Source organism: Pongo abelii, chromosome 8 (assembly GCF_028885655.2).
Source record: "Pongo abelii isolate AG06213 chromosome 8, NHGRI_mPonAbe1-v2.0_pri, whole genome shotgun sequence".
Taxonomy (NCBI): domain Eukaryota; kingdom Metazoa; phylum Chordata; class Mammalia; order Primates; family Hominidae; genus Pongo; species Pongo abelii.
Genome location: NC_071993.2, coordinates 84,369,155 through 84,395,469, shown reverse-complemented (window position 1 = coordinate 84,395,469; position 26,315 = coordinate 84,369,155). Strand labels below are relative to the sequence as shown.

Genomic DNA, 26,315 nt, shown 5'->3' with positions numbered 1-26,315 from the left:
ATTTACCTGGGAGAACCTCCTCCAATAGCTACCACAGGTGCATGTGTACGCTGGATGCTGAGAGCACCTTCCCACCCAACATGCAGCAGGTTTGCTGGGTCCTAGGTTTTGCAAAATGTCAACGTGCAGGTCTGGGCTTGTTGTCAAGTCAGTCCTTGCCAACTGAAGCAAGGCTTCTAGCCACTACCTCTAGGACCCAGCTTTTTCAAGACAACTTAAGAATAAACCAGGTCAGGCTCGGTGGCTCACGCCTGTAATCCCAGCACTTGGGAGGCCGAGGTGGGCAGATGACCTGAGGTCAGGAGTTTGAGTCCAGCCGGGCTAACATGGTGAAACCCTGTCTCTACTAAAAATACAAAAAAATTAGCCGGGCATGGTGGCATGCGCCTGTAGTCCCAGCTACTCAGGAGGCTGAGGCAGGAGAATCACTTGAACCTGGGAGGTGGAGGTTGCAGTGAGCCGAGATCGCACCACTGCACTCTAGCCTGGGCAACAAGAGCAAGACTCTGTCTCAAAAAAAAAAAAAGAAGAAGAAGAAACTTGAGAGGCCCCCAGCTTTGTTTTCACTAGTCAACTAATATCTCTGTTACCCACAGTACTGCAACTAACATCCTTGGTTTATTGAAAATTACCAAGAAATGGAGCTACCTGCATTGGACTAAGTAAAGGCCGCCCCAGGACAATAACTGCATTAAGCCATTAGACTGTCAAAAGCAATCATAATGTTATTAATATGAGCTTTGGAAAAAAGCTCAAAAATCTCTCTCAGAACATAGAAAGTCTCTCAAGAACTGACTTGTCAGCTGTGCTACTGAACAGAAATTCAGACTCCCACTTCAAACTCAGTACTTCATCACTAAGGGCTTCTTGGGCCCACACTTATTCCCACCTCCTCCCCTTCTGTTACTGGTACCAGTATTCTGGGTCAATGCCTCACATCTCATGAGTTACCAAGGCCCATGAAGTCAGCCTCCATAACAGCTGTCACACACACACACACTCTCCTTTGTGTGTGCCATGTGCTCATGGCCCCAGTCTGGTTCAGGCCTTTTATTTCTTTTCCTTTGGGCTACTGCCAAAACCTCCTATTGGATCTCCCCAGGTCCACTGTAGATCATCCTAGCACAAGTCCTATTACTTCAATGTCCTGCTCAAAACTCTTCAATGGCTCCCTACTACCTGTGGACTAAGTCCAAACTCACTGGCATAACATTCAAGCCCTTCCATGATCCAATCCCTATGCAAGCTTCCCACGCCTTCCTCATACTATTTTCACACTACTCAGTTGATGTGACAGTCCAAGGTTTGCAAGCATAAATGCCTTCAGGGTTCATGCACGCAGCAAACAAAGAATGGATGGGTTTAAGCCAAGGAGTGGTAGCTATTGTGGTTAAAGGAAAAGCTAATGTCCTTTTCTGACTCTTAAAAAGAAAATCCCATCATGCCAGCCAAACACTTTTGGTGACCATACTGGTCCAGGGTCTTCTAGATCACAATACTTGCTAGTCACGCCGGATCACTCTTACAGAAACCATGCCACTCACTCTGCCCACATGCCCCACTCATGCTGTGCCTCTGCCTATAGGGTCCGAATCCCTCCCCTCAATTTACTGAGACTAGGGGATAGCATAAAAGACTTCCCCAATGCTTTCCCACAGGCCCTCAGCATAATGTGCACTCACCCTCCTTTAAGGTGTGAGAAGCACATTGTCATTCAAGTGCATTTTAATGTCTATTTCATGATGTTTTTCTGTATCTTTTCCATCAGCTACTTCTAAAGGCAGCTAATGCTTCAGGGTGATTATTATGTCTCAAGCATTTTATATACACTAACACACTTGATGGTTGAAACTTCGTAACTCTACAGTAGAAACTGTTATCTGCATTTTGCAAAGTGAAACCACAGCTTAAAGAGATTAGGTGATCTGCCTGAAATTTCACACGTAAAGGGTAAATCCAGGGTTCAAACTGAGGTCCTTGGCTTCAAAGCCTTTGCCCTCATCTCTGATGTGTGCTGCCATCCTATAACACCTGGGTACATTCTCAATCACTCTTTACAGGATTGAAAGCTCTAAGAAGGGCAGTGACTAGGATTTCCTTGATCCTACTCCAAAACATAGACAATACATTGTGAACGCAAATACTGATTGAATAAATGATAACGTCCTCACTTCATGTGGACTGTTTGCTCTAGATTAAGCCTCAGGATAAGCAAAACAACGGTTGGGGGTGGGGTGGATTAATCAAGATCTAGGACGTTACCCATACATCATGGTCTGCCCAAAGCCCGTTTCTCTTCCTGTTTATAGCCCCTCTCAAACTCCTAGACATCATCAATATCCTAATTCTTAAGGTATTTACTTCCTTACATTTTTCCTAAAGTTGTTTTTTCAAACAACCTACGTATTCATTTACTTCCAAACATTGGTCTTGCTAAGTGTTGCATTCTTTCATATCCAGCTTTTTCTGCTAAATGAACTTGTTACTAATTGTGGTTTGTATTTTCATTGCTTCACAGTATCCAGCTATTTATACCACAGTCTATCCTCTCGACAGATGACAGGCATTTGGGTCATTGCTTTTTATTTATTTATTTTGAGACAGAGTCTCACTCTGTCACCAGGCTGCAGTACAGTGGCGTGATCTTGGCTCACTACAACTTCCGACTCCCTGGTTCAAGTGATTCTCCTGCCTCAGCCTCCCGAGTGGCTGGAATTACAGGCATGTGTCACCACACCCAGCTAATTTTTGTATTTTTAGTAGATACGGGGTTTCACCATGTTGGCCAGGCTGGTCTCAATCTCCTCACCTCGTGATCCACCCACCTCGGCCTCCCAAAGTGCTGGGATTACAGGCGTGAGCCACCACGCCTGGCCATTTCTAGTTTTTTATCATGATCAATGGCACAAAGAACATTCTTCTACATATCTGGTACACATGTACATGTAATATGATATATACCCAGGAGTGAAACCACTGGGTCATAGAGAATAAATATTTCCAACTTAATCAGGTACTACCAAATTGTTTTCAAATGGGTGTAATGATTTCAATTTTCTACCTGCAGTACATAAGAATTTATTAGCAGTATCTTGTGGTTTAATTCACCTTTCCTGACTACTAATGAGGCTGTGTACTTTTTCCATTTGTTTATTGGCTTTTTGGCCACGTACTTATGTGAAGAGTCTGTTTAAATCATTTGCCATTTTTCCTCTGGGTTGTTTGCTTTCTTACAGATTTGTAGTTCTTTGTCATTACATATGGTGCATATCTCTTCTCCCATTCTGTGGTTCATCCTTGCGTTTTCCTTATGATATGTCTCTGGTCCTTCTCCTCTGGGCACACCTCCTGAGTAACAGCATTAATTTCCATAGGAATAAATAATTTCTAAAGAAAAAACTCCCAAATTTATATCTCTAGCCCAGTCAGAACCTCTGTCCAACTGCCTTGTTTGTTCTCTCCATTTGGAAGCCCAGACATTGCCATTGAACTTCTGACCTTCTTACTCCAAACATACTCCACTTGCTGTCTTTTCCATCTTAAATGATGGTAACTATTCTTCCAGTCATTGAGACTCAAACCCCTAAGTCTTTCTTGATCCTTTTTTTCTACACCACTTCTAATCCATCCACAAATCCTATGAGGTTATTTCTTCAAAATGTACCCAGAATCCAAAGTTTACCATCTTCACTACTACTCCCTGAATAATCCACTCCATCTCTTGGCATGTATTACAGAATATCCTTCTAATATGCATTACTCCCACCTTGGCCCCCAATCCATAATCTCTTCATGACACAGCAACCAAAGCAATCATTTTAAGAGCTATGTAGGATCATTTTGCTACTCTGCTCAAAACTCTGTGGTGGCTCCCATGCAGAATAATAGCCAAAGTGCCGACAGTGGCTCCTAAACCTCTATCATATCAAGCCTCCAGACCCATTACCTCCCAATTTCATCTATCACTCTTCTCTCCCCATGACGTCAACCTAACCACACCAGTCTCTCTGCTGCTTCTCCAACATGGCAGGCACAATCTTACTTCAAGGCCTTAGCACTTTCCTATTCCTTCTGCCTAAAATACTCTTCCCACAAAAATCTATTTGGCTAGCTTCTTCTCCCAGATTTTGCTTAAATATTACCTCAATGACTTGAACTTACTTAAAACTTCAACTGTACCTATGCCCTTTACAGTGTTCTATATTTTTCCATGGCACTTAATCCCTTCTCTTGGTTTTTGATGCTTTCATATTTTCACATTTAACTGCTTATTGCTGATACACAGAAATACAATTTTTCATGTGAGAAAACGGAATTCTAATTACTTATCTGTAGATTCTTAAGATTTAAAAGTTTTCCACTTACACAATAATAAGTAAATGGCAGTATTAGTTCCTTCTTTCAATCCTTACATCTTTTTCTTGCCTTTCTGCACTGGCTAGAAATCCACAACAAAAATCAATATAGGTAAATGCAGCAGGCATCTGTGTCTTGTTTTGTTTTTGTTTTTTTTTTTTTTTGAGACAGAGTCACTCTGTCGCCCAGGCTGGAGTGCATTGGCGCAATCTCGGCTCACTGCAAGCTCTGCCTCCTGGGTTCAGGCCATTCTGCCTCAGCCTCCCGAGTAGCTGGGACTACAGGCGCCTGCAACCACGCCTGGCTAATTTTTTGTAATTTTAGTAGAGTCGGGGTTTCACCACGTTAGCCAGGACGGTCTTGATCTCCTGACCTCGTGATCCGCCAGCCTCGGCCTTGTTCTTGATTTTAAAGGGAAAGTTAACTTTTCACACTCGAACACGATATTTTGGGCAGGCTTTTTGTAAACACTTTATTTATGTTTGAGATGGAGTCTCACTCTGTTGCCCAGGCTAGAGTGCAGTGGTACGATCTTGGCTCAATGCAACCTCTGCCTCCTGGTTCAACTGATTCTCCTGCCTCAGCCTCCCGAGTAGCTGGGACTACAGGCGTGCACCACCACACCCCGCTAACTTATTTTTGGTACTTTTAGTAGAGATGGAATTTCACCATGCTGGTCAGGCTAGTCTTGAACTCCTGACCTCAAATGATCCGCCCATCTCGGCCTCTCAAAGTGCTGGGATTACAGGTGTGAGCCACCATGCCTGGCCTACGTAAACACTTTTTTAAAAAGTCAGGCTTCAGTTCTATTCTTAGTTCACTAATTTTTATCATGAATTGTTACACTTTATCAAATCCTTTCTCTCCATCTATTAACATGATCATGACTTTTTCTTTTTATTCTGTGAATGTGGCAGATTACACTTACTGATTCTCTACTGGTAAACTAAACTTGCATTTCTTGTATAAACCCAACATGGTCATGGTGCATTGTCCTTTTAATATATTGCTGACTTCATTTACTTATATTTTGGGCAGGATTTTTGTTCATGATTGAGGCTGTACTATAATTTGCCTTTTCTGAACTACACTTAAGTTTGAGCTTTGAAGGTTATGTTACTCTTAAACTATATTGGGGACCCATTTTTTTCCCTTTAGAATTTATGGAAGACAATTTTTTTTTTTTTTTTTTTTTGAGACGGAGTTTTGCTCTGTCACCCAGGCTGGAGTGCAGTGGCGCGATCTCAGCTCACAGCAAGCTCTGCCTCCCAGGTTCACACCATTCTCCTGCCTTAGCCTCCCGAGTAGCTGGGACTATGGGCACCCGCCACCACCCTCGGCTAATTTTTTGTATTTTTAGTAGAGACGGGGTTTCATCGTGTTAGCCAGGATGGTCTCGATCTCCCGACCTCGTGATCCACCCGCCTCGGCCTCCCAAAGTGCTGGGATTACAAGCGTGAGCCACCGCACCCGGCCTTTTTTTGTATTTTTAGTAGAGACAGGGTTTCATCGTGTTAGCCAGGATGGTCTCGATCTCCTGACCTCATGATCCGCCTGCCTCGGCCTCCCAAAGTGTTGGGATTACAGGCGTGAGCCACTGCGCCTGGCCTTTTTTTGTATTTTTAGTAGAGACGGGGTTTCACCGTGTTAACCAGGATGGTCTCGATCTCCTGACCTCATGATCCGCCCGCCTCAGCCTCTGAAAGCATTGGGATTACAGGCGTGAGCCACCGCGCCTGGCCGGAAGACAAATTACTTTATCCCTGAATGTTTGGTACAACTCTCAGTGAAACCATCTGGACCTGGAATTCTGGTTTATGAAGGCTGTTGATCTCTAATTCAATTTCTTTACAGGACAGAAGACAGTTTTCTTTTTCTTCCTCAGTCAGCTGGAGAAAGTTATGTTTTTCTAAGAATTTGTCCACATCATATAAATTTCAAACATATTGCCCTATAGTTATTCGTTAGTTTTTCACTTAACATTTGAATGTCTACAAGAAAAGTGATATGTTTCCGGTTTCCTGCCAAAGGTTTCAAGGTTGGCTTTTACTTCTCTTAGTAAGCATGGTTGCCTGGCTGGTAATTCCAATATCTGAAGTATCTGCGAAGTCCATTTCTTTTATTTCTAGTCACTTATATTTATGGAATCTCATATCTTCATGTGCATGGATCTTTAACTGTGGGCTGAATATTGTATTTGAAAATTTATCAGCAGGAGAAGCTTGTAGCCTAGGATGACAGTAACTTGCTCCAGAAAATTCCATCTCCTTTGGCTAAGCACCATAAGTCTGGGTCTACCTTAATCCGAAACCAAAGCCTTGTGTCTCTGATTTACCCAGCTGATGCAAAACTAGTTCACTCTTAGCCTAAGCATGCAGCCCTTCATGATTCCAGCTTGAGGGAGGGTTGACTGATCACTCTCTCTAACTTTGACCAAAAGCAATCAACTGACTTCTGCAGCCCCAGCTCCACACAATGACCAAAACCACAATTTACTATCTCAGGTGTTTTTCTGGATGAATTCCAAGTGCCCTCTGAATAAAAGCAGCCTTCGGTGCTTCATTCCCACCCTCCTTCAGATCTCTGCCCAACAATTCTTCACCATCATGTTAATTATTTAACAAACAAGGATTTTGTTAAGCTTTTATCTTCAGTGAGGTATGTCTGAGTTATCTAATCTGCTATTTTCTACAGGAAAAGCCACAATATAACTTTTATAAAGAGAAAAAATAGCTACGTTCTTCCAGAAATTAGTTATTTGTTATTCTGATTCCTTGTTAGCAACACTGAGGACCAGAGTCAGGCCCTCACTTCTGAGCAGATGGCTTCAGGATAATATCAGACTTCCTATCTACTTGGAATACCTAAAGGGTTAAGCTTGAGTTTCCTGGATTTCCGGGAGCATGATGCCACTAAAAGCATTAACACCTTTAAAAAAAATCTGGTTAGGAGGAATATTAAAAAAAAAAAAAAAAAAAAAGCTCCATGGAAAAGATTTTTAAAGTCCTTGCAGGGCACGGTGGGTGGCTCACGCCTGTAATCCAGCACTTTGGGAGGCTTAGGCAGACAGATCACTTGTGGTCAGGAATCCAAGACTGGCCTGGCCAACATGGTGAAACCCTGTCTCTACCTAAAAAAACAAACAAACAAAAAAATACAAAAATTAGCTGGGCTAGTTAAAATTAACCCAGTTCTCAGGAGGCTGAGGCATGAGAATCACTTGAGCCCAAGAGACGGAGGTTGCAGTGAGCCAAGATCATGCCAGCCTGGGCAACAGAAAGAGACTATCTCCAAAAAAAAAAAAAAAAAAAACAGAGAAAAAAAAAAAAGAAATCCTTTAGGCTCTGGCATACTGAAAAATCCATTTTGTAAAAACTGGCATTTTCTCCTGAGGAAGAAAGAGTGTTTAGCCCAAAGAATTCATTCTAAGCTGAGGCATTATTGAAAATTAAAATAAAAGCTCTCATCTTTCTTACCAAGTTTATGAGTGGAGGAAATAGGAAGGTGAGGACAGCAGCAGGATATAACTCCGTATTTTAAAGTAATTACCGACTGGACTGACTGTAAATTGTTTAAAAATGAAATGCAAAACATTGTAACATTTAGAACCACAAAGTTTTAAAGTTATTTTAAAACTGTTTCTAGTGATAGCTAGGGTCCATCGATAGTGGGGCCCTAGTATCCTTCAACAGACAAGATTCACCTTTCCAACTAGAAATAACAATATTTCTCCCACCTACTTTGGTAAATAAAGCAAGTTTAGCTCCAGCTTCATCTAATTATTTTTATCTTTCTTTTCTTCTACCTTTATTTTTCCCTCTACCTACTTTTTTCTCACATTTTATGTCAAAAAAGTCAGCATAGGAAGCTTCTGAGCCCTTACTTTTGCCCTTATGGTTTTTTTTTTTTTTTCTGGGGGGGGGGGATGTTAGCACATCACATCTAGCCATAACCTTAGTACATGCGCACGTGCACACACACTTTAAAAGAAACTCAGTAATTTCAACACTGAAGAACTACTTCAGTTTTATTTTATTATCTACTCGTAACAAATTACATTGCAATGAGAGATTTTTGCCATGCTACTAACAGAATTCTGGCTTATAATTTGGCCACTGGTGGCTGTAGCATAAAATGCATTAAAAACAACCCAGTAGCTCTTTGTAGGCATACTGTGAATGCAATGTGTGAACCTCTTGCTCCTGAAAAGATCAGACAAAGCTGAGGTTCAGGTAATTTGGAATGAAAACAATAAGAAAAAGCTCTGTTCTAACTGTTTTGAAAGCTATTTTGTGATAGCAAATTTCTCTGATCAGTATTAAGGGCCCTGAAAAACAAGCCAGGAGGGCCACAGATCTAGCCATCTAAATATAAAGGACATACTTCATTTAGATCTCTCCCCTAACATACGGAGAACCAAGGTTTCATCTGAATGGATGCAATGGTATCATAGTCTTGACGCCTTTGAAATTAACTAAATGAAGTTTCATACATTATTTATCAGCTTGACATGTGATTTTGCTCCTTGCATAAACAAAATAATTTCATTGCCATCTTAGTGGCTTGGGAAACTTGAAGAGGAGTGAGGGTGAAGAGGATGCTTCAGATTCTAGTGTACATCCTGGAAAAGAAGAGAATTGGGAGTCTATACTCACTTCCTTTGCCTGCAGAAATGTCATGCTACTCAGAAAAAGAGTCTTTCAGGGGTTAAATAAGCATACACTCTAGAAAAAAAAGAATCCAGTAAGATGGTATTAGGATAAACTACTCCTCCAGAATTGACAGGACAAGTGAAAGAAGGCAAATGAAGTGCTAAGCCCTTTGTCCAGATGAACAGGCATATCTGGAGACTTAGAAATTCTTCTTCCCAGTTTTATTTCTGTGTAAATGAGATAGAAGAATAATTCTGTTGCATGATATCCTTCTGAACTGCTCAGCTATAAATCATTTGGCAGAAGTAGGTTCAGCAGTTTTGCCCACAACTTCCTTCCTGTCCTCTATTTATCATTTTTCCATAGATGCTAGAAAAACTCCAACTACTTTAGCTCCAGGAAGCATTCTTACCTCAGGAACCAAGTCAATAATAATAAAAATAAGCCGTATCACCTTAATAAGAGATCCAGGACTTTTCTTCTTAAGTATTTCCAACCATCAATGTGCCCCCTATTAGGATATGGCTATAATAATTTTTATTATAGTTAGAGCAGCATTATTTTCTCAGAATCATATCCTATTTCAAATGTGAATTGAAAGTACCATACTACAAATCTATTGATTATTTTAAGGTCTGAAATTTGCAAGCTGGATTAGATTGAAAAGATTAAGATATATGTAATATGCACTACTCTTCCTACCCCAGTCGTAATCTATGGTTAAAAAAAGTTTATTAACTTTTGGTAGTGGTATTTGTTGAGAAAAGTGTAGACAATCCAGAACAAGCTGAGTGTGCTCCCAAAGAGCAGGAAGTCAAGTTGATGCTTTGGCCCTGCATAAAAGCAGGTGGGAAAATCCACAATTGCTAAAACCATGATCAATCTCAGTGTCTGAGATAATTGATAAGTCTTCCAGTAGGCATTTGTGATTGCTGGTTAAGAGTTTTCCAGGGGAATTAGAAATTTTTTTTTTTTTTTTTTTTGAGACGGAGTCTCACTGTCTCCCAGGCTGGAGTGCAGTGGCGCTATCTCGGCTCACTGCAAGCTCCGCCTCTCGGGTTCACGCCATTCTCCTGCCTCAGCCTCCCAAGTAGCTGAGACTACAGGCGCCTGCCACCACGCCCGGCTGATTTTTTGTATTTTTAGTAGAGACAGGGGTTCACTGTGTTAGCCAGGATGGTCTTGATCTCCTGACCTCGTGATCCGCCTGCCTTGGCCTCCCGAAGTGTTGGGATTACAGGCAGGAGCCACCGCGCCAGGCCTAGAAATTTTTTTTTAAATGAAAAGAAGTTTTACAATAGAGGACCAGTGGAGTGAATCATACAAAGACTGACAAGACAGTTAGGCTAATCATTAGAGCATTCTGATTATACTGGTTCTTAATGATGTGGGCAGTCCAGAATCTCCTGTCACTTGCAAATGAGCCTGACTCTGCAGGGGGGTTCAGTGCACTGCTGCCTATGACAAAGAGATGCTACTAGCATAGCAGGACTCTGAGCTCTCTAAGTCAAAGAAACAGAAGGAGGTGGTTTCAAAAGGTAAGGACAAACCAGGCATCACAATTTTTAAATTTCCTTTTCAAGAAATAAGATGTTTTCTAGTTACAAAAGTATCATGCTGCTATTACAGAACTAGAAGGAATAGGGCACAAAGAAAATAACATAACCTGTAAGTTCAGCACCCAAGTATAATTACTCTATAACATTCTGAAGAATGGCCTTTTAGACTTTTTTTTTTTTTTTTTTACCCCTAACGTACATGTTATACAGCAGGTCCTCAAATAATGTCATTTCACTAAAACGTTGATGGGGAGTAGAGTTGACTCCCCACTGGGGCCACCGTCTGTGTGGATTTCCTGTGTTCTCCCCATGTGTGTGCAGGTTTTCTCCAGGTACTCCAGCGTCCTCCCACATCCCAAAGATGTGCACAACATGTTAACTAGCATTGTTTAAATGGTTCCAGTCTCAGCCAGTGTGAGTGAGTGTGCCCGTGTGCCCTGCGATAGAATAGATCCTGTCCAGGGCAGATTTCCACCTTGTAACCTAAGCTACCCAGAACTGCCAAGACAGGTTCTGGCCACCTATCACCCTAAACTGAAATCACTCGGTAAGTAATTATCTTACTTGTTCTTAACTAATCTTTTTAAAAGTATACATAGCTCCGTTTATTTCAATGTGTAATATTTAAAGTGTTTGGGGTCTTTATTTGGAAGTTTGGTGATGTTTTCGTGACCAGAAATATGCAGTAGGAACTTAACTCTTGTTTGTGTCAATTAGTCTCTGGTAAAATTAGATTCACTGGCCAGGTGCGGTGGCTGACGCCTATCATCCCAGCACTTTGGGATGCCAAGGCATGCAGATCACTTGAGGTCAGGAGTTCAAGACCAGCCTGGCCAACGTGGTGAAACCCTGTCTCTACTAAAAATACAAAAATTAGCTGGGCATGGTGGTGGGTACCTGTAATCCCAGCTACTCGGAAGGTGAACCAAGATCGCACCATTGCACTCCAGCCTAAGTGACAGTCTCAAAAATAAACAAACAAATAAATAAGATTCATTATACGTCATTTCACTTAAAGACACAGTTTCTAAGAACTTATCGGCAACATTAAGTGATAACTTACTGTATATTAAATTCTTTGAGACAGAGTCTCACTCTATCCCCCAGGCTGGAGTGCAGCAGCGTGATCTCAGCTCACTGCAACCTCTGCCTCCCAGGTTCAAGCAATTATCCTGCCTCAGCCTCCTGAGTAGCTGAGATTACAGGCGTGTGCCACCACACTCAACTAATTTTTTGTATTTTTAGTAGAGACAGGGTTTCGCCATGTTGGCCAGGCTGGTCTCGAACTCCTGGCATCAAAGTGATCCACCTGCCTCGGCCTCCCAAAGTGCTGAGATTACAGGCATGAGCCACCATGCTCAGCCTGTATATAAAATTCTGATGTTTGCTCACAAACGCTTCTTATAGGTTTTAATTACAAATAATGATTAAAGCACAACCTCTCTTCAAGGCATTCGAGAGTAGAATTTAGCTCTAATGTAGGTTCAAGTGGAACTTACCAAAAGTAATAGAGTTCTTTTTGGAACAATGTCTCACCAATCAGGTAGTGAAACCCATGGCTGGGCTCAGAAAGATGTAGACTTCTCAGTCAAGAGTTCTCACGAGATAAAGATACAATTTTGTGTCTGTACTGGATAGACACAAAAAAAAAGCAAGGGAGAAGAGCTGCATGCTCCCTTTTGTGTGTGTTTTCCTGTTGGTGAGGATGAACACATATGGAGGTGTTTAAGCCATCTCCCAAAATGGATCTTTTAAAGGGCAAATGGATTTACTCTCATGTATACTTAAGTAAACTTGATTCTATTTTTTAAAGGTATTGGATACCCAACTTGGCCATAGCAGACAGGAAGGGACATGTCTCTTCTATAGCAAGTCTCATTTTGTTCTCAGGATCAAAAAATCCCTTTGAAATGCACATAAAAGCATTGTCCAATCACTATCAGAAATAACAGCCAAAGCACTCTGACAAAACAAAAATTGATCTGTATATAGCCTCTCAGTGGCCTTTGGGTGAAAAATGCTGAACACTTTCATAGTGAACAGGTCAATGCACTCATTTGTCTGTGGGTGACACTTGTAGCATGATTTCTCTTAGCAGGCTTTTTTTAGCAAGGTCCTATGCAGAAGCAAACATCCTAGAAAGCCGTATTAAAATAATTACATAGTTGAAAAAGTCTATTGGTCTCAATTACTGCAAGAATCTTCCAGATGGAAAACAGTATTTCCATGCTGGGTGGCACAAAATGTGGGCATTCAACAAAAGACTGGTTGAACCTATTAAGGAAATACATATTGGGAGCCTGAGGGATAAGTATCATAGGCTGAACAGCCCTTCCCCTGCTGCAGCTATGATATCCCTGAACCAGACAACAATAGAGGGCAGGTTCTTAGGCATCATCAAAAAATAGACATGTTGTGATACCTGGTGTCTAAAGCAACAGATCTCCTATCATGCCTCAGAATGGCAACAGCTTCAGAACTTGCCAGAGACCTGAACCTAAAACTACCTGCTATCCATCTCCTTTCAAACACCTAAAGACCAGGGGAAGGGAATGGGCATTATTGCTTAATGGGCACAGAGTTTCAGTTTGAAAAAGTTTTGGAGATGGATGGTGGTGACGGCTGCACGACAAGGTGAAAATGCTTAACGCCACTGAATTGTACACTCAAAAATGGCTAAAATAGTAAATTTTATGTTATGTAAAATTTACCACAACATTAAAATAAAAAGCCTAAAAACCAAGCTGGGATGCATGACAGATTGTCTCAGGGACATGCTAACCATCCATCTGTCCAGATTCTACAAGCTGAATCACCAACAAGCTACAGACCCATCTAGAGAACCCCAATGTTTTCACAGAATCACACCTTCATACTACGCCCTTTCTTTTGGCTGAAGGCAAGCATAAGACATGCCCGCATGAAGGCTAGGGCTACACATTGTATACCACTTTTGGAAATAACAGTTTATTTTGTTCAGTTTATATACTATTCAAACCCTTTAGAAAGATCCACTATCCACTGAAAAATTTTTCCAAGTTTTTAGTCTATGATTTTTTTTCTCCTGACCAAGAACTACTGTTTTAGATATAAGAATTATGAAAACACAATCCCTATATTTCTGTGTCATAGCATTATTTAGAGGATGCTTGGAGCTTCAATTTTAAGTTCAAGCCTTCTTACACCAAGTATACAACTATAAATAACTTCCTTTGCTGTTGCATTATGTTGTTATGTTTTCATTCTTTTTTATGTTTTCATTTTTTTTTTAGTATCTTATTTTAAGGAACATCAATATCCTTAAAAGGTAGGTAGGTTACATAAGTGAATGAGAGGCCAATTACAGACTATATAATCACTCATGCTGGAGATACATAGAGAAAAGGAACATGATTTGGCGAGGTCTTGACTGTCCTATAATGTACTTTGGTTAAAGACTCCAAAAAACAACCATGTAAATTGAAGGAAAAAAAAAAAAAAAGTTTCTTGCAGTGCCAAAAATTATGGCACCTGATTACACATACACCTAGGAAAAACAAACCATAATTACATCCCCATGATTCTAGAAGCACCAGGTAAAATAAGTCATTTAATGCTGCCCCAGTGAGACATACTAAAAGGTCAAACTAATCTTCTCCATCCATTTTTCTCTAAATCACAATGCAAATGAATAAACAAAAAGTTTCAGTACAAAAATTTTGCTATAGATCTCTGCTAGACAGTATGCCTGGGTACCTATTCTTCACATTTCAGTAACTACCATATAAATCAAATTTTGTGCAAGATTAACAGTATCTTTATTCAGTAATTAGGTAGAAAAATGAGACTAATAGAAAGACAGGGGTAAAAGCTGCCTGGAACATGTTATGGTCTTAACATTAAAGTTGCTACATCAGAGTTTCCAGTATCCTCTTACAGGATCATCTATGTGGGGAGGTAAGAAAAGAACTTAGGAAGATTTTTTAAAAAGCCTCAAATAACTTCTTATTACAACCTCACTAATATATATACTTCAAGCAAATTAATGAAATTGTTATTGATGATGTTAAAACATATGGGGGTGTTTCACAGACATCTAAAGACAAAATGGTAATAATGTTCTGATAATTTTATACCTGCTCACTATTTTGGACAAGCTATGTTAAATAATGAAAACTCAATATCCCACTTATTTTTAAGTTCATACTAACCCACAAACTTTCCCCTAAGCAAATTTTACCTTGTACTTTACCAGTAAGCTTTGAAAGGGGGAAAAAAAAGGAGGGGAGAGAATAAGCCTCTGAAGTAGAGAAATCAAACCTTCCTATATGTTTTGTGTGGCATCTTCTATATATTACTCGTGATCAACGTTGAGTTTTAATAGCAGTCTGATATTTGTTCAGTAACATATTACTCACCCATTTGAACATGGTTGATTGTGGGTAGTTTTAACTATCATGGATACCTTTCTACTTCCTAAAGATGTTTCACTTTATATCCTCGTATTTTAGTGCAAAAGACCCACCTATGACTGCCAAAAAGTTTATGTACTTATTATAGGCTCAACATAAAAGGAGAAAAATTTCACATTTGGCATTAGTCCCCATACTTCCAAAATGCTACATTCAACATCTCATGCCAAAATCTTGCGCTCATCAGCAATTTTTTGGAAATGCTCAGGGTACAAAATAGCTTACCTAACATATGCAGATAAGCTAGAAAACCACAGTCTTGACTATTACACCGCTGCCACCCTTACCTGGTATTTTGAATCTCCAAAGAACTTAAGCTACAACCTCATCAGCAAATGTTACAAGCAAAGTGCTATATCAAAGTCATTTTCTCCTAGAAAGGAAAATAGGCAAGGAAGATGAGGGAGTAGAAAAGATAATTTACCTGCATCAATTTTCTGGAGAGCTCATTAGTGAGGAACTCTTCTTCTTTCTCATAATTTACAGCAAGGGTTTCTTTCTCCTTCTGCAAAGCCTGAATTTTCTTGAATAAAGTGTTACTAATGAATTCTTCTTCCTGCTCAGCCCTGGCTTGCTGTTTAAAAAAAAAAAAAGGAAAGAACAAAACAAAACACATGTTAAGGAAACAGGAAATTTACTAATTGAAATATAGTTCTTATTTCCAGAAAGGGTACCCATTTTAAATAGAGCTCTATTTTTAGCTGTGAACCAACACACCCAAGAAATGCAAAACAGAGGAATTCAGCAGTCTATAGAAATGAATATCACTATTATGCCAAAGAGCCCCCCTTTACTATGTGTGGTCCTTATTCTTAAAGTGATATTTCAAAGAAATTAGCCAAGATCACATTGCAGTTTTTATGAAATTGTCCCAAATCAATAACCAGAATACAGAAAGATCCTTCTAATGTAGCAGACGGGTCCAGTCCTGTGCTATGTACACCAATTCATGATAACTCTCACAGGTTGCTACATCTCGACGGTTTACAATTAAAATATCTGGGCAACATTTTTTACTGGAGCAGAGCTCAACTCACTTAAAAGTAGAATTATATCACCTCCTTATGATGTCACTTAAAAGGTTTGGATAGGTTTGGATATGCCATGAAAAAGGCATTATGGGCCAGGTGCAGTGACTTACACATGTAATCCTAGCACTTTGGGAGGCAGAGGTGGGTGGATCACTTTGAGCTCAAGAGTTGAGACCAGCCTGGCAGCATGGCAAAACCCTGTCTCTATTAAAAATACAAAAAATTAGCCAGGCATGGTGGCACATGCCTGTGGTTCCAGCTACTTGGGAGGCTAAGGCAAGAGGATCACTTGAACCCAGAAGACAGAGGTTGCAGTGAGCTGAGATCATGCCACTGCACACCAGCCTCGGTGACAGAGTAAGATGTTGTCTCAAAATAATAAATAAAATAAAAAATAAAAGGCATTACAAATGTACATGGACACATGTTCACTGAATAGCTAAATAATTACTAGAAAAAAAATTGCACCAAATGGCTGAAAACTAGTTATTAGGAGGTAGTGGAAATCCAGGGGTGAAGGGTAAAGGTGGGTGAGAGGGGCTCCATTTTTTACTTTATTTCCCTATTGGGAATTTTTTGGAGATGAAGTCAACAAGAGGGATTAGTGAATTGAATTTTAAAAACAGAAGAGAAGGGAGTCAGGCATTATTCAATGGAGATGAAAATATTCTTCTGTAGATACCCTCCTCTCTCCCTGAAAAAAATGTTTTAATAATTAGGCTTATTATTATTCTGTCTAAACAGAAAAGCCTAACCACCTTTGAAGGAAATTAATCTTTTGGGAAAGGGCGTCCATGTTTCAAACAAACTCAACTCTATTTAAAGAACTTTTTAAACCACAACATTTTGATTCATTTATACCAAATAATGCATTTGTTTTATCTGTCAAATCAAGGGAGGAAGAGCCACATGAATTCTAAGCCTCCAGCACCTGTCATTTATAATATTCCAAGAGAACCAGACAGGCAGAAGACAAAAGGGCACCCACATTAAACAATTACCACCTCTTACTGTAAAAGCCTCCGACAATCAATCCAACTCTGGCGGTTTCAATTTCTGTGTATACTCGCCAGCTTCCCCAACATCACACACTCTAATATCCATGGTTTCTGTGGAGTCCACCCTCCCTGCTTCCCATCACTGTGGCCCTACAGGAGGTATGCCAGCTTCTGGTACTGCTTGCTGAGCAACTCTACAAAGAGAGCCACACACAGTACACAGATTGAAAAACAGAGCTACACAAACACAAACAGTGGAGGCTTTGGGAGAAGGTCCAGTACTCACATTTTTAAAGCCATTCTGGGGTAGTCCAAGAGAGCTAAGCAACAAAGACAAAATCCTTCAGCTAATAAATTTGTATTAACAGCCAAGGCACCCAGTGAGCAGTGGTTCCCTTACATACCTCCTATTTCATTAACGCTTCTCAATGTCTTACTCTTTCCACTATAGTCAAGGAAAACTGCTGAGAACTGCTGAAAACGTCTCCTCCCCCTTTAAATAAATCCCCACTTGCCTTCTGAACTCTCAAACTTCAGGATTTCACACTAGTGCTATGGGCAGGAATCCAAAGTATTTATTTAAGACATATTTGACACATACATATCTAAGCCTGCCATCTATCCAAGCTACTTGTTTTTCTGGTTTTGACCGACAAAGTCCTATATGATTTGAATTCTGACTATTCTAAAAGTTAAAGAACAGAAAGGCTGAGAGGAACTGTAGTGCTCTTGCAGGTAGTTCTAGACTTGGCATTCAAAAGGGTGTTTGCCATAAACTCATTTCATTATCAGATCAGACTCAACTTCTTGCACATTAACACACATTTAGTATTTTAGATAACTGGTAAATTTTATTATAAGCAGTAAAAGTGAAGTGGACTCAGAGGCTAGGCAGATCACCTTTCCCTTTACACAGGGGCCTAGAAGTGATAAATAGAAAATAAGAAACTAAGAGATTATTCTTATGAGAAGTTGAAAATCAACCTTAAGAGTTTATTTGTGAAGCCACCCCTCCCCAATTCATCTAGCTACTAAGTCAGAGAGATAGGAGATTTCACTGTAACATAAAAAAGAACTTTCGGTAGAAAGTAGATTGTGGCTCTAGGCCAGGCGCGGTGGCTCATGCCTATAATCCCACCACTTTGGGAGGCCAAGGTGGGTGGATCACGAGGTCAGGAGTTCAAGACTAGGCTTGCAAAGATGGTGAAACCCCATCTCTACTAAAAATAAAAAAAATTAGCTGAGCATGGTGGTGAGCGCCTGCAATCCCAGCTACTCGGGAGGCTGAGCCAGAGAATTGCTTGAACCCGGGAGGTACAGGTTGCAGTGAGCCAAGATCATGCCACTGCACTCCAGGCTGGGTGACAGAGTGAGACCCTGTCTCAAAAAAACAAAACCAAAAAAGAAAGTAGATTAGTGGCTGAAGCGGAGGTGATCGGGAATGACTGCTCATGGCTACATGGATTCTTTTTGGGGTGATGAAAATGTTCTGGAATTAGGGCTAATACTTTATACAACCTTCCCAATATACTAAAAACCACAGAATTATATGCTTTAAAAGGGTGAATGTTACAGCATGTGAATTGAATTATATCTTGATTTTTAAAAAAGGACTCATAATCAACACACTGTATTCACAGAGGACCAGTTTCCTTTGCATTTCTTCCCAAGGACAGCAGCAAAATGTAAAAATGAAGAGAGCTAGGCCTGCTCTAAGTGTGCCTTCCAAAGATGTGTTACAGGTCCTGGGAGGCCGAGGCTTTGGCAAACAAAATTATTCACTGTTTTAGAATAGCTACTTATTTCTAAGCAAAGCTCATTAATAGAAAATGCAACTCTCAGGACCACTGAATGAACATGAGAAACTGTTCTGGTGCAGCCTGTTAAAATCTGGCTAACTTAACAAAGGGTTAACATGGCCTAACACAGCTTTGATCACAGGCCTCCTTTAGCAAAGATTTTGCCAGTTCTTAGGTCAAATTGGGGGGTGTTATTCTGCCTCTTATGGCATCTAAACACCCAGAGAAAACATCAGTACAAGATTTCCAGCTCCCTCTTTTTCCAGCTGGTGCAGATCATCTTAGGAATGAGCATACAGACGAGTACAAAGGGCAAAATGCTATATCCAATACAGCCTCAGGTAAAAAAAAAATTAAATGGATACAATGTCCTGACAATATGCACAAACTTAATTACCAGAGAATGAACCATGCATCATAAAAAAAGTATTAAGTGTCCATTTGACTTCTCCCTGCAGATTTCTCCCCATATTATGTGCAGTATCATCTCAATCTCTGTCTTAGTCCTGTTTGTTCCCTGCTAATCCCAAGGCAAGACTTTTTATTTAAGCTGTAAAACAAATTACCTTTCCAAGGTATTGCCCCAAAAGCAGCCAGCAAGGAGCCAGGTAGACAGTGGCCTACAAGCAAAGAAGCAAGCCCCAGGTACCATTCACAAGGCATGAAGGTGCACAGAGGGAAGAAAAAACAGGCTACCTCATGAAATCTCATTATCAGGTTTATCAATATATTTCCTTTTTACCTAAAATGCTTGCAAGTCTCAGCATATCTAAACACATCCCAATTCAAAATTAAAAATCTATTTCCAAAGATACATAAATGAAGCAAAGTTTACCTACAGCTCTGTAAATTCTCAAATGAAAATGTGAACAAAAAAATTAGAAACTCTTTGAAGGAAGAAACATTTTCCTACTGTTTTCTCTGTTTGTACGGTAGACTGGGAAAATCTGGAGGAAATAGAAAAATTTATGATATTTTCCTGTTCCATATTCAGGTTCTAGTTGCTATATTTAGAAATTAAATTTGGTATAATCATAATCAATTATTTGTGTAATTTAACACATTGCCCCTCACCCAGCAGTAATCACTGTCTGTTAATGTGAGGACTAGACCACAAAGCATCTCTTCATCATTCTTTTCCCATCTAAAATCTAATAAAAAGGGAAATTAAAGGGAGAGTAGGAACAGGAGAAATTTACAAAGTCCTGTGGGAAAAATAAACACCAAAAAAATTACAGAAAATATTTTATCCTGAGTCACCACATATTTAGGCAACCACACTCTAAATTAAATGAGCATAATTTTCTGCAGATAAGGAAAACACAGTTTGTTCTGACCCACTGCTACCATGACCTGAGCACAAATTTGATAGGAGATTCTAATGTGATTGTTTAGTGTTTCTGTTCTTTTATCAATGGCATTTTGGAGATCAAGGGTTAGTACAGAAAGAATTTTAAAACCCTTCACAATAGCACTCAACCACTGAAGAGAAAATCCAAGTGCCAAAACCAAAATCACATAGGGTGGTGCAATTCATAATCTATTAAGCATAAGAAAAAGAACAGTTCTCCAAAGCAAGAAATTATAGACATCTATTTGATAGCAGCCCTATGGATATATGGTCAGAAGAAAGTTCAAGTGCCTACCAAGATAACACACTTGCACAGATTTTTTTTTTTTAAAGAATTACTTTTAAGTTAGTTGATGACTTGTTTTAGTAACAAAGAATCATGAAACTAAGACATCTTGAAGCTTTAAGAGTCCAGGCAGGCTCGATTTATTATTCTCATTATTTAAGTTTACTAGTTTGTTGTCTAGTCACAAATTAATGATCTTAACATCTCAGTTTAAAACAGCATCTGAAACCACATCATTAGGATAGCAGGGACCACCCAACACACAGGCAACTGAATAAAAACTTGTTCTGTTTAAACTGTCCTTTCCTAGGTATACTACTGTACATAATGAGTTCTGGGAGATGGTCAGAGTTTAGCAGAACCCCTCATGACCAATGGCTGGCAACTCTTATAGGATTAGCTTGACTGTCGGTCACAGCAATGGGTTTGATAACACCAACCACTGTCCTGCAGACATCTGTTTAATATTTAAGTGCCGGTGCAGCAGGGGTAGGTAACAGATGACACAGAGGACAAGCCTGTGTGTGCCTTTATTTTTTCTATTAGAAGAAGCAAGAAGAGGATTTCAGTCACATGTCTGAGAATTACAATTCTCCATTTAGTCTTTGGAAGCCCTAGACTAGTATACGCTTCCTCCACATATTGCACACTAGCTCACAATAAAAGCAACTAATAGTTGATAACTGAAGCATTCATATTATTTACTCCATTCCAGTATTGCCAGCAAGTCACTAATATACACAGGGATTGGAGCAGGATCATTATTAGCCCTGGCAAATGCACTAATTCTGCCTCAGATACTAAGCCTAGGTCATTGTTACAGGACTGCAGAGCAAGAGAGAAAACAGCACCAAAGAGTGACTTTCTGGATAAGAATTCTTAAGTTACTAAATTTTACCAACTGTGGTTTCTCACAAATCAGCTTTCATGAAAGACCAGGTAGTCGTCACTGCCCACCGCCATCTGCAGTGGACAGACACATGTCCTTCTGGGCATGTCCTACTGCACATGACTAGAACACAGCTTTGCATATACACCTCATCATGTCAGTTCAAAAACACTCAACCTGGTCCATGCCTGGTTCAAGAAGATGGGTCCACTGGTCACTTGCTTGGATACAAAGCAATGAAAAATTGCTAGAAAAGTAGCTAAATATTTATGCTGGATTTATTATTTCCTTATGGCCAAGGGACACACAGTTGAAGTACTAGCCTGCAGACCACCCTTTAGAGGAGGTTCATAGACACTGTCAGACTTGACTCACACTGCCTAGTTTACAAGGTGGCTGTGCCTTTGTCCAGCTATATGACCCTAGGGGAGTCATAGAACCTCTTCAGGGTGCTGCTTTCTCCTCTAAACTGAAAATAAGGGCATCTCCCTCTGGGTTAGTTGTGAAGATAAACTAATTCACATGAAGAGCTTATCCTAGTGCCTTGCATGTGTTAGCACTAAAAAGATACAAAAAGGGTTAGGGAGGGGACATGAACACAATGATTAATGAGAAAACAAGGAAGGTTTCTGGAAAAAAAATGTGTGTGTGTGTGTGTGTGTGTGTGTGTGTATGAAGGTAAAAGAATCTCATGTTGTATTCTCAAACAAATCAGACAAAAGACACAAACCACTATAAATAAGTTATAGCAGAAATAATCTATTTGGGATCCCATATATATGCACTAACTCCCCTAAATCCTCATCATTCACTAGCCTTCAGATATTCAAATTCTCAGAAACTATAAAATAACTTTATAAAACATTTAGAAAACAAAATATGATGAATGAGCAGCGAGAGACTAACACAAAAGATCAGGCAGCTTTGAAAAGAAAACAGAACTTCTTAAAATAAATGTTTAGATTCATCTTGGGTTTTCCATTTCAATAGCAAATCTGACACCACTGAATAGCAAAGCAAATAACCAAAGACAAACCTAACAATCCAAAATGTGTCACAAAGAAGCAAGATGATGGAAAATGAGAAAGATTATCAAAGCACATAGGAAGGAAAATGAAAAGATTTAATACACATGTAAGTAAAGACTAAGAAGACAAGTACAGAGAAAAAGAGGGAAAGCGTAACTGAAGATGATGGCTGGGAATTTCCCAGAACTAATGAAAGACATAAATCTAGAGATACAGAAACCACCTCTTTGGGAGGCTGAGGCGGGCATATCACTTGAGGCCAGGAGTTCAAGACCAGGTGCCCAATGTGGCGAAAGCCCATTACGACTAAAAATACAAAAATTAGCTGGGTGTGGTGGCGCACGCCTATAATCCCAGCTACTCGGAAAGCTGAGGCATGAGAATTGCTTGAACCTGGGAGGCAGAGGTTGCAGTGAGCCAGTTTTGTGCCACTGTACTCCAGCCTAGGCAACAGAGCGAGATTCTGTCTCGAAATAAAGTAAAATAAAATACCTTAAGCCACTCTGGGTGGAACATTAAACCCTCCAATCCCAGAGTCCAAGCAAAAAGGCATTGCTTCAGCATGAGAGGCATAAGCAAAACTGGTCTGTGTGTGAAGCAAAGGTAGGAAACCTTCCCATCCCCAGGACTCAGACACAGATCCAATGCCCCTGAGGAAAGGCTGGAAACTCTTCTGCCCATATACACATCAGATTCAAGGCAGTTTGACCACCAGACAAAGAAAGGAAGAGGAATGCTGAGGAGACCCTATCTCCATGACCCAGGTACCAAGGCCTACCTTAAACTGGATCAGAAGAACTGAGAACCATTCTCCTGCCTCTACAATGAGCCCAGATTTGAGATCTAAACCACCAATGGTAATCTAATGCTGAAGAAGGGGCCAGGGCTAGATTATACTATAGCTCAGGCATTTGAGAACTTCTAAAAAAGCTGAGAAAATAAAGCAAGAACACTGAGGAAAGTGGGGCACTCCAGGCACTATTTTAAGTATAAGGTAACAGCAGTTCACAGCTGGAAGAATTAAAAACCTGTGGTAGAATGAAGGAAATAACACGAAGACCCAAACCCAACTCAATTACTGATCAAATTAACTCACAATCCCGTATACATTACCTAATAGAAGAAGAGGCGTGCTCATTTCTAGGCATAAAAACTACTGGGCGCGATGGCTTACGTCTGTCATCCCAGCACTTTAGGAGGCCAAGGCGGGTGGATCACTTGAGGCTCAGGAGTTCAAGACCAGACTGGGCAACATGGTGAAGTCCCATGTCTATGAAAAATTTAAAAAGTAAGCTGGGTGTGGCTGGGCACAGTGGCTCATGTCTGTAATCCCAGCACTTTGGGAGGGCAAGTTGGGTGGATCACTTGAGGTCAGGAGTTTGAGACCAGCCTGGCCAACATGGTGAAATCCTGTCTCTACTAAAAATGCAAAAACTTACCTGGCCGTGGTAGTGAGCACCTGTAATTGCAGGCACGAGAATTGCTTGAACTCAGGAAGTAGAGGTTGTAGTGAGCCAAGATCTCGCCACTGCATTCCACCCTGGGTGACAGAGTTAGACTGTCTCAAAAAAATAATAAAAATAAATTAAAAAAATAATAATCTGGGTGCGGTGGTGTGTGCTTGTAGTACAGCTACTCAGCAGGCTGAGATGGAAGGATCACTTAAACCCAGAAAGGTCGAGGCTGCAGAGAGCCTTGATCGTGCCACTGCACTCTAGCCTGGGCAACGGAGTAAGACTTCATCTCAGAAAACAAAACAATTTACCTTGGTCTCTACTGGTCTTCTGCACACAATGTCTGGCATTCAATCAAAAATTACCAAAAAAAAAAAAATCACAAGAATGTAAAAACAAAATCAAGATACAAGACAACAGAAAAGACTCAGAGATGACCTAAATGTAGGAATTATCATACAGTGATCTTAAATAACCATGCTTAAGATGTTTAAAGATCTAATGGAAAAGGTAAACAACATACATAAACATATGGGAAATTTCACTGCGATAGAAACCAGAAGAGTTAAATGGAAATGACAGGAATTCAAAAACTAATCAGAGATGAAGAATTCCTTCAATGGGCTCATTAGTAGATTTGGCATGGCTTAAGAAACTTTACTCAGTAAACTGAAAGATAAGTCAATAGAAATTCTTTTAACAAATAAATTGAAACAAAGAGTGATGGAGGTGAAGAACAGACTATCCATGGGTTATCAAATGGTCTAACAATTCTTTTCTTCTAATACTCCAGTTACACTGATAAGACAGAAGACTTGGGAAGATATGGCAAAAATTTCTTCCAAAATTAATGAAACAGAATGAACCACAGATCCAAGAAGCTCAGAAAGTCTCAATCAGGATAAATTCAAAAGAACAGAAAACAGACCCATCTCCCCAAATAATTATAACCAAACTACAGAAAATCAAAGACAAAAAGAAAATCTTCAAGGCAGCCAGAGAAAAAGGACAGTATAAAAATAGTGAAAAGGCAGCCATGAAACTGAAGGATACTTATAATACACTGTAATAAACAAGTGACTCATATCCTACATAAAGAACAACTTGATAAAGAAATATATAACCTCTGGCCCAGCATGGTGGCTCACACCCGTAAACCCAGCACTGTGTGACCCCGAGGCAGGTGGATCACCTGAGGACAGGAGTTCAAGACCAGCCTCACCAACATAGTGAAACCGTGTCTCTGCTAAAAATACAAAAAATTTACCAGGCATGGTGGTGCACACCTGTAGTCTCAGTTACATAGGAGGTTGAGGCATAAGAATCGCTTGAACCCGGGAGGCAGAGGTTGCAGTGAGCTGAGATCATGCCCCTGCACTCCAGTATGGGCGACAGAGCCAGGCTCTGTCTCAAGAAAAAAAAAAGTATATATATATATACACACACACACACACACACACACACACATACATATACACACACACACACACACACACATATATATATATAACCTCTGATGGGAAAATGACACAAGCAGGCATTTTTAAAAATGAAGATTTGAATGATAAATTATTAAAAGTTCATAATCACCCTCAGAAGTAGTTAAAAAGGTTTAAGATCACAATATCTGATTGTGATACTGTGACTAAGATCACAATATCTGACATCCCAGATTGACAAAAATTAACAAGTTTGATAATATCAAGTGTTGACAAGTATGAAGATCAGTGGGAATTCTTATATAATGTATATGGCAGTGTACATTGGTACAAATATTTTGAAAAACTAAATATTTTTGTACTCTACTATGTAGCAATTCTACTGCTAGGTATATGCCCTACATAAAACTCTTCCATGTGTAGAAGAAAGCAGTTGTAACATATTCATTGTGTTGTTGATCCTTAAATAAAATACTGGAAACACCCCAAATACCTATTCAGAAGAAAAACAGTATATTCACACAGAAAATTAAAAAGCAATGAAATCAAAAGAAATACGTTAAATACAATATGAATAAAGCTAAGAAACACAGTATGGTGTGAAAGAAGCTGCAAAAAAATACATTTTTTAATAAACTAAAAAAAACAGAAGAAATGATATAATGCTTAGAGATACACTTATGAGATGAGGAGGTGGGAGGAACAGAATAGGAATGAAATTCATAGGTAGATGCAATGGTATCAGTGCCATTCTTGAGTGGTAGGAATCCAGGTGCTCATTTTGTCATGCTTTATAACTTACACGTGTTATATGGTCCACTTATTCTTTTGTTTGAATAAAATATTACATAATGAAAATGTTAAACAACGTTATAAATATACCTCGGTGGATAAATAATTTTCCCTCTTAGAATTCATAGATGTTACAATACAAAGCTCAAAAATATTATGCTACATGATAGAAGCTTAATGCCAAAGACCATATATTATATGACCCCATTTATAGAAAATGTCCAGAATGG

The 26,315-nt window shown here is 39.8% G+C and overlaps 1 protein-coding gene across 1 annotated transcript in view; it reads right to left on the bottom strand.

Moving 5' to 3' along the window:
• The window catches only part of CCDC6 (coiled-coil domain containing 6), a 116,992-nt gene that overhangs the window by 47,595 nt on the left and 43,082 nt on the right, over positions 1-26,315 (bottom strand). Inside the window, exon 2 of the mRNA XM_002820914.5 lies at positions 15,443-15,592. Within this exon, the coding sequence (XP_002820960.1) occupies positions 15,443-15,592 (150 nt within the window). The remainder of the gene's footprint in view (positions 1-15,442; positions 15,593-26,315) is intronic.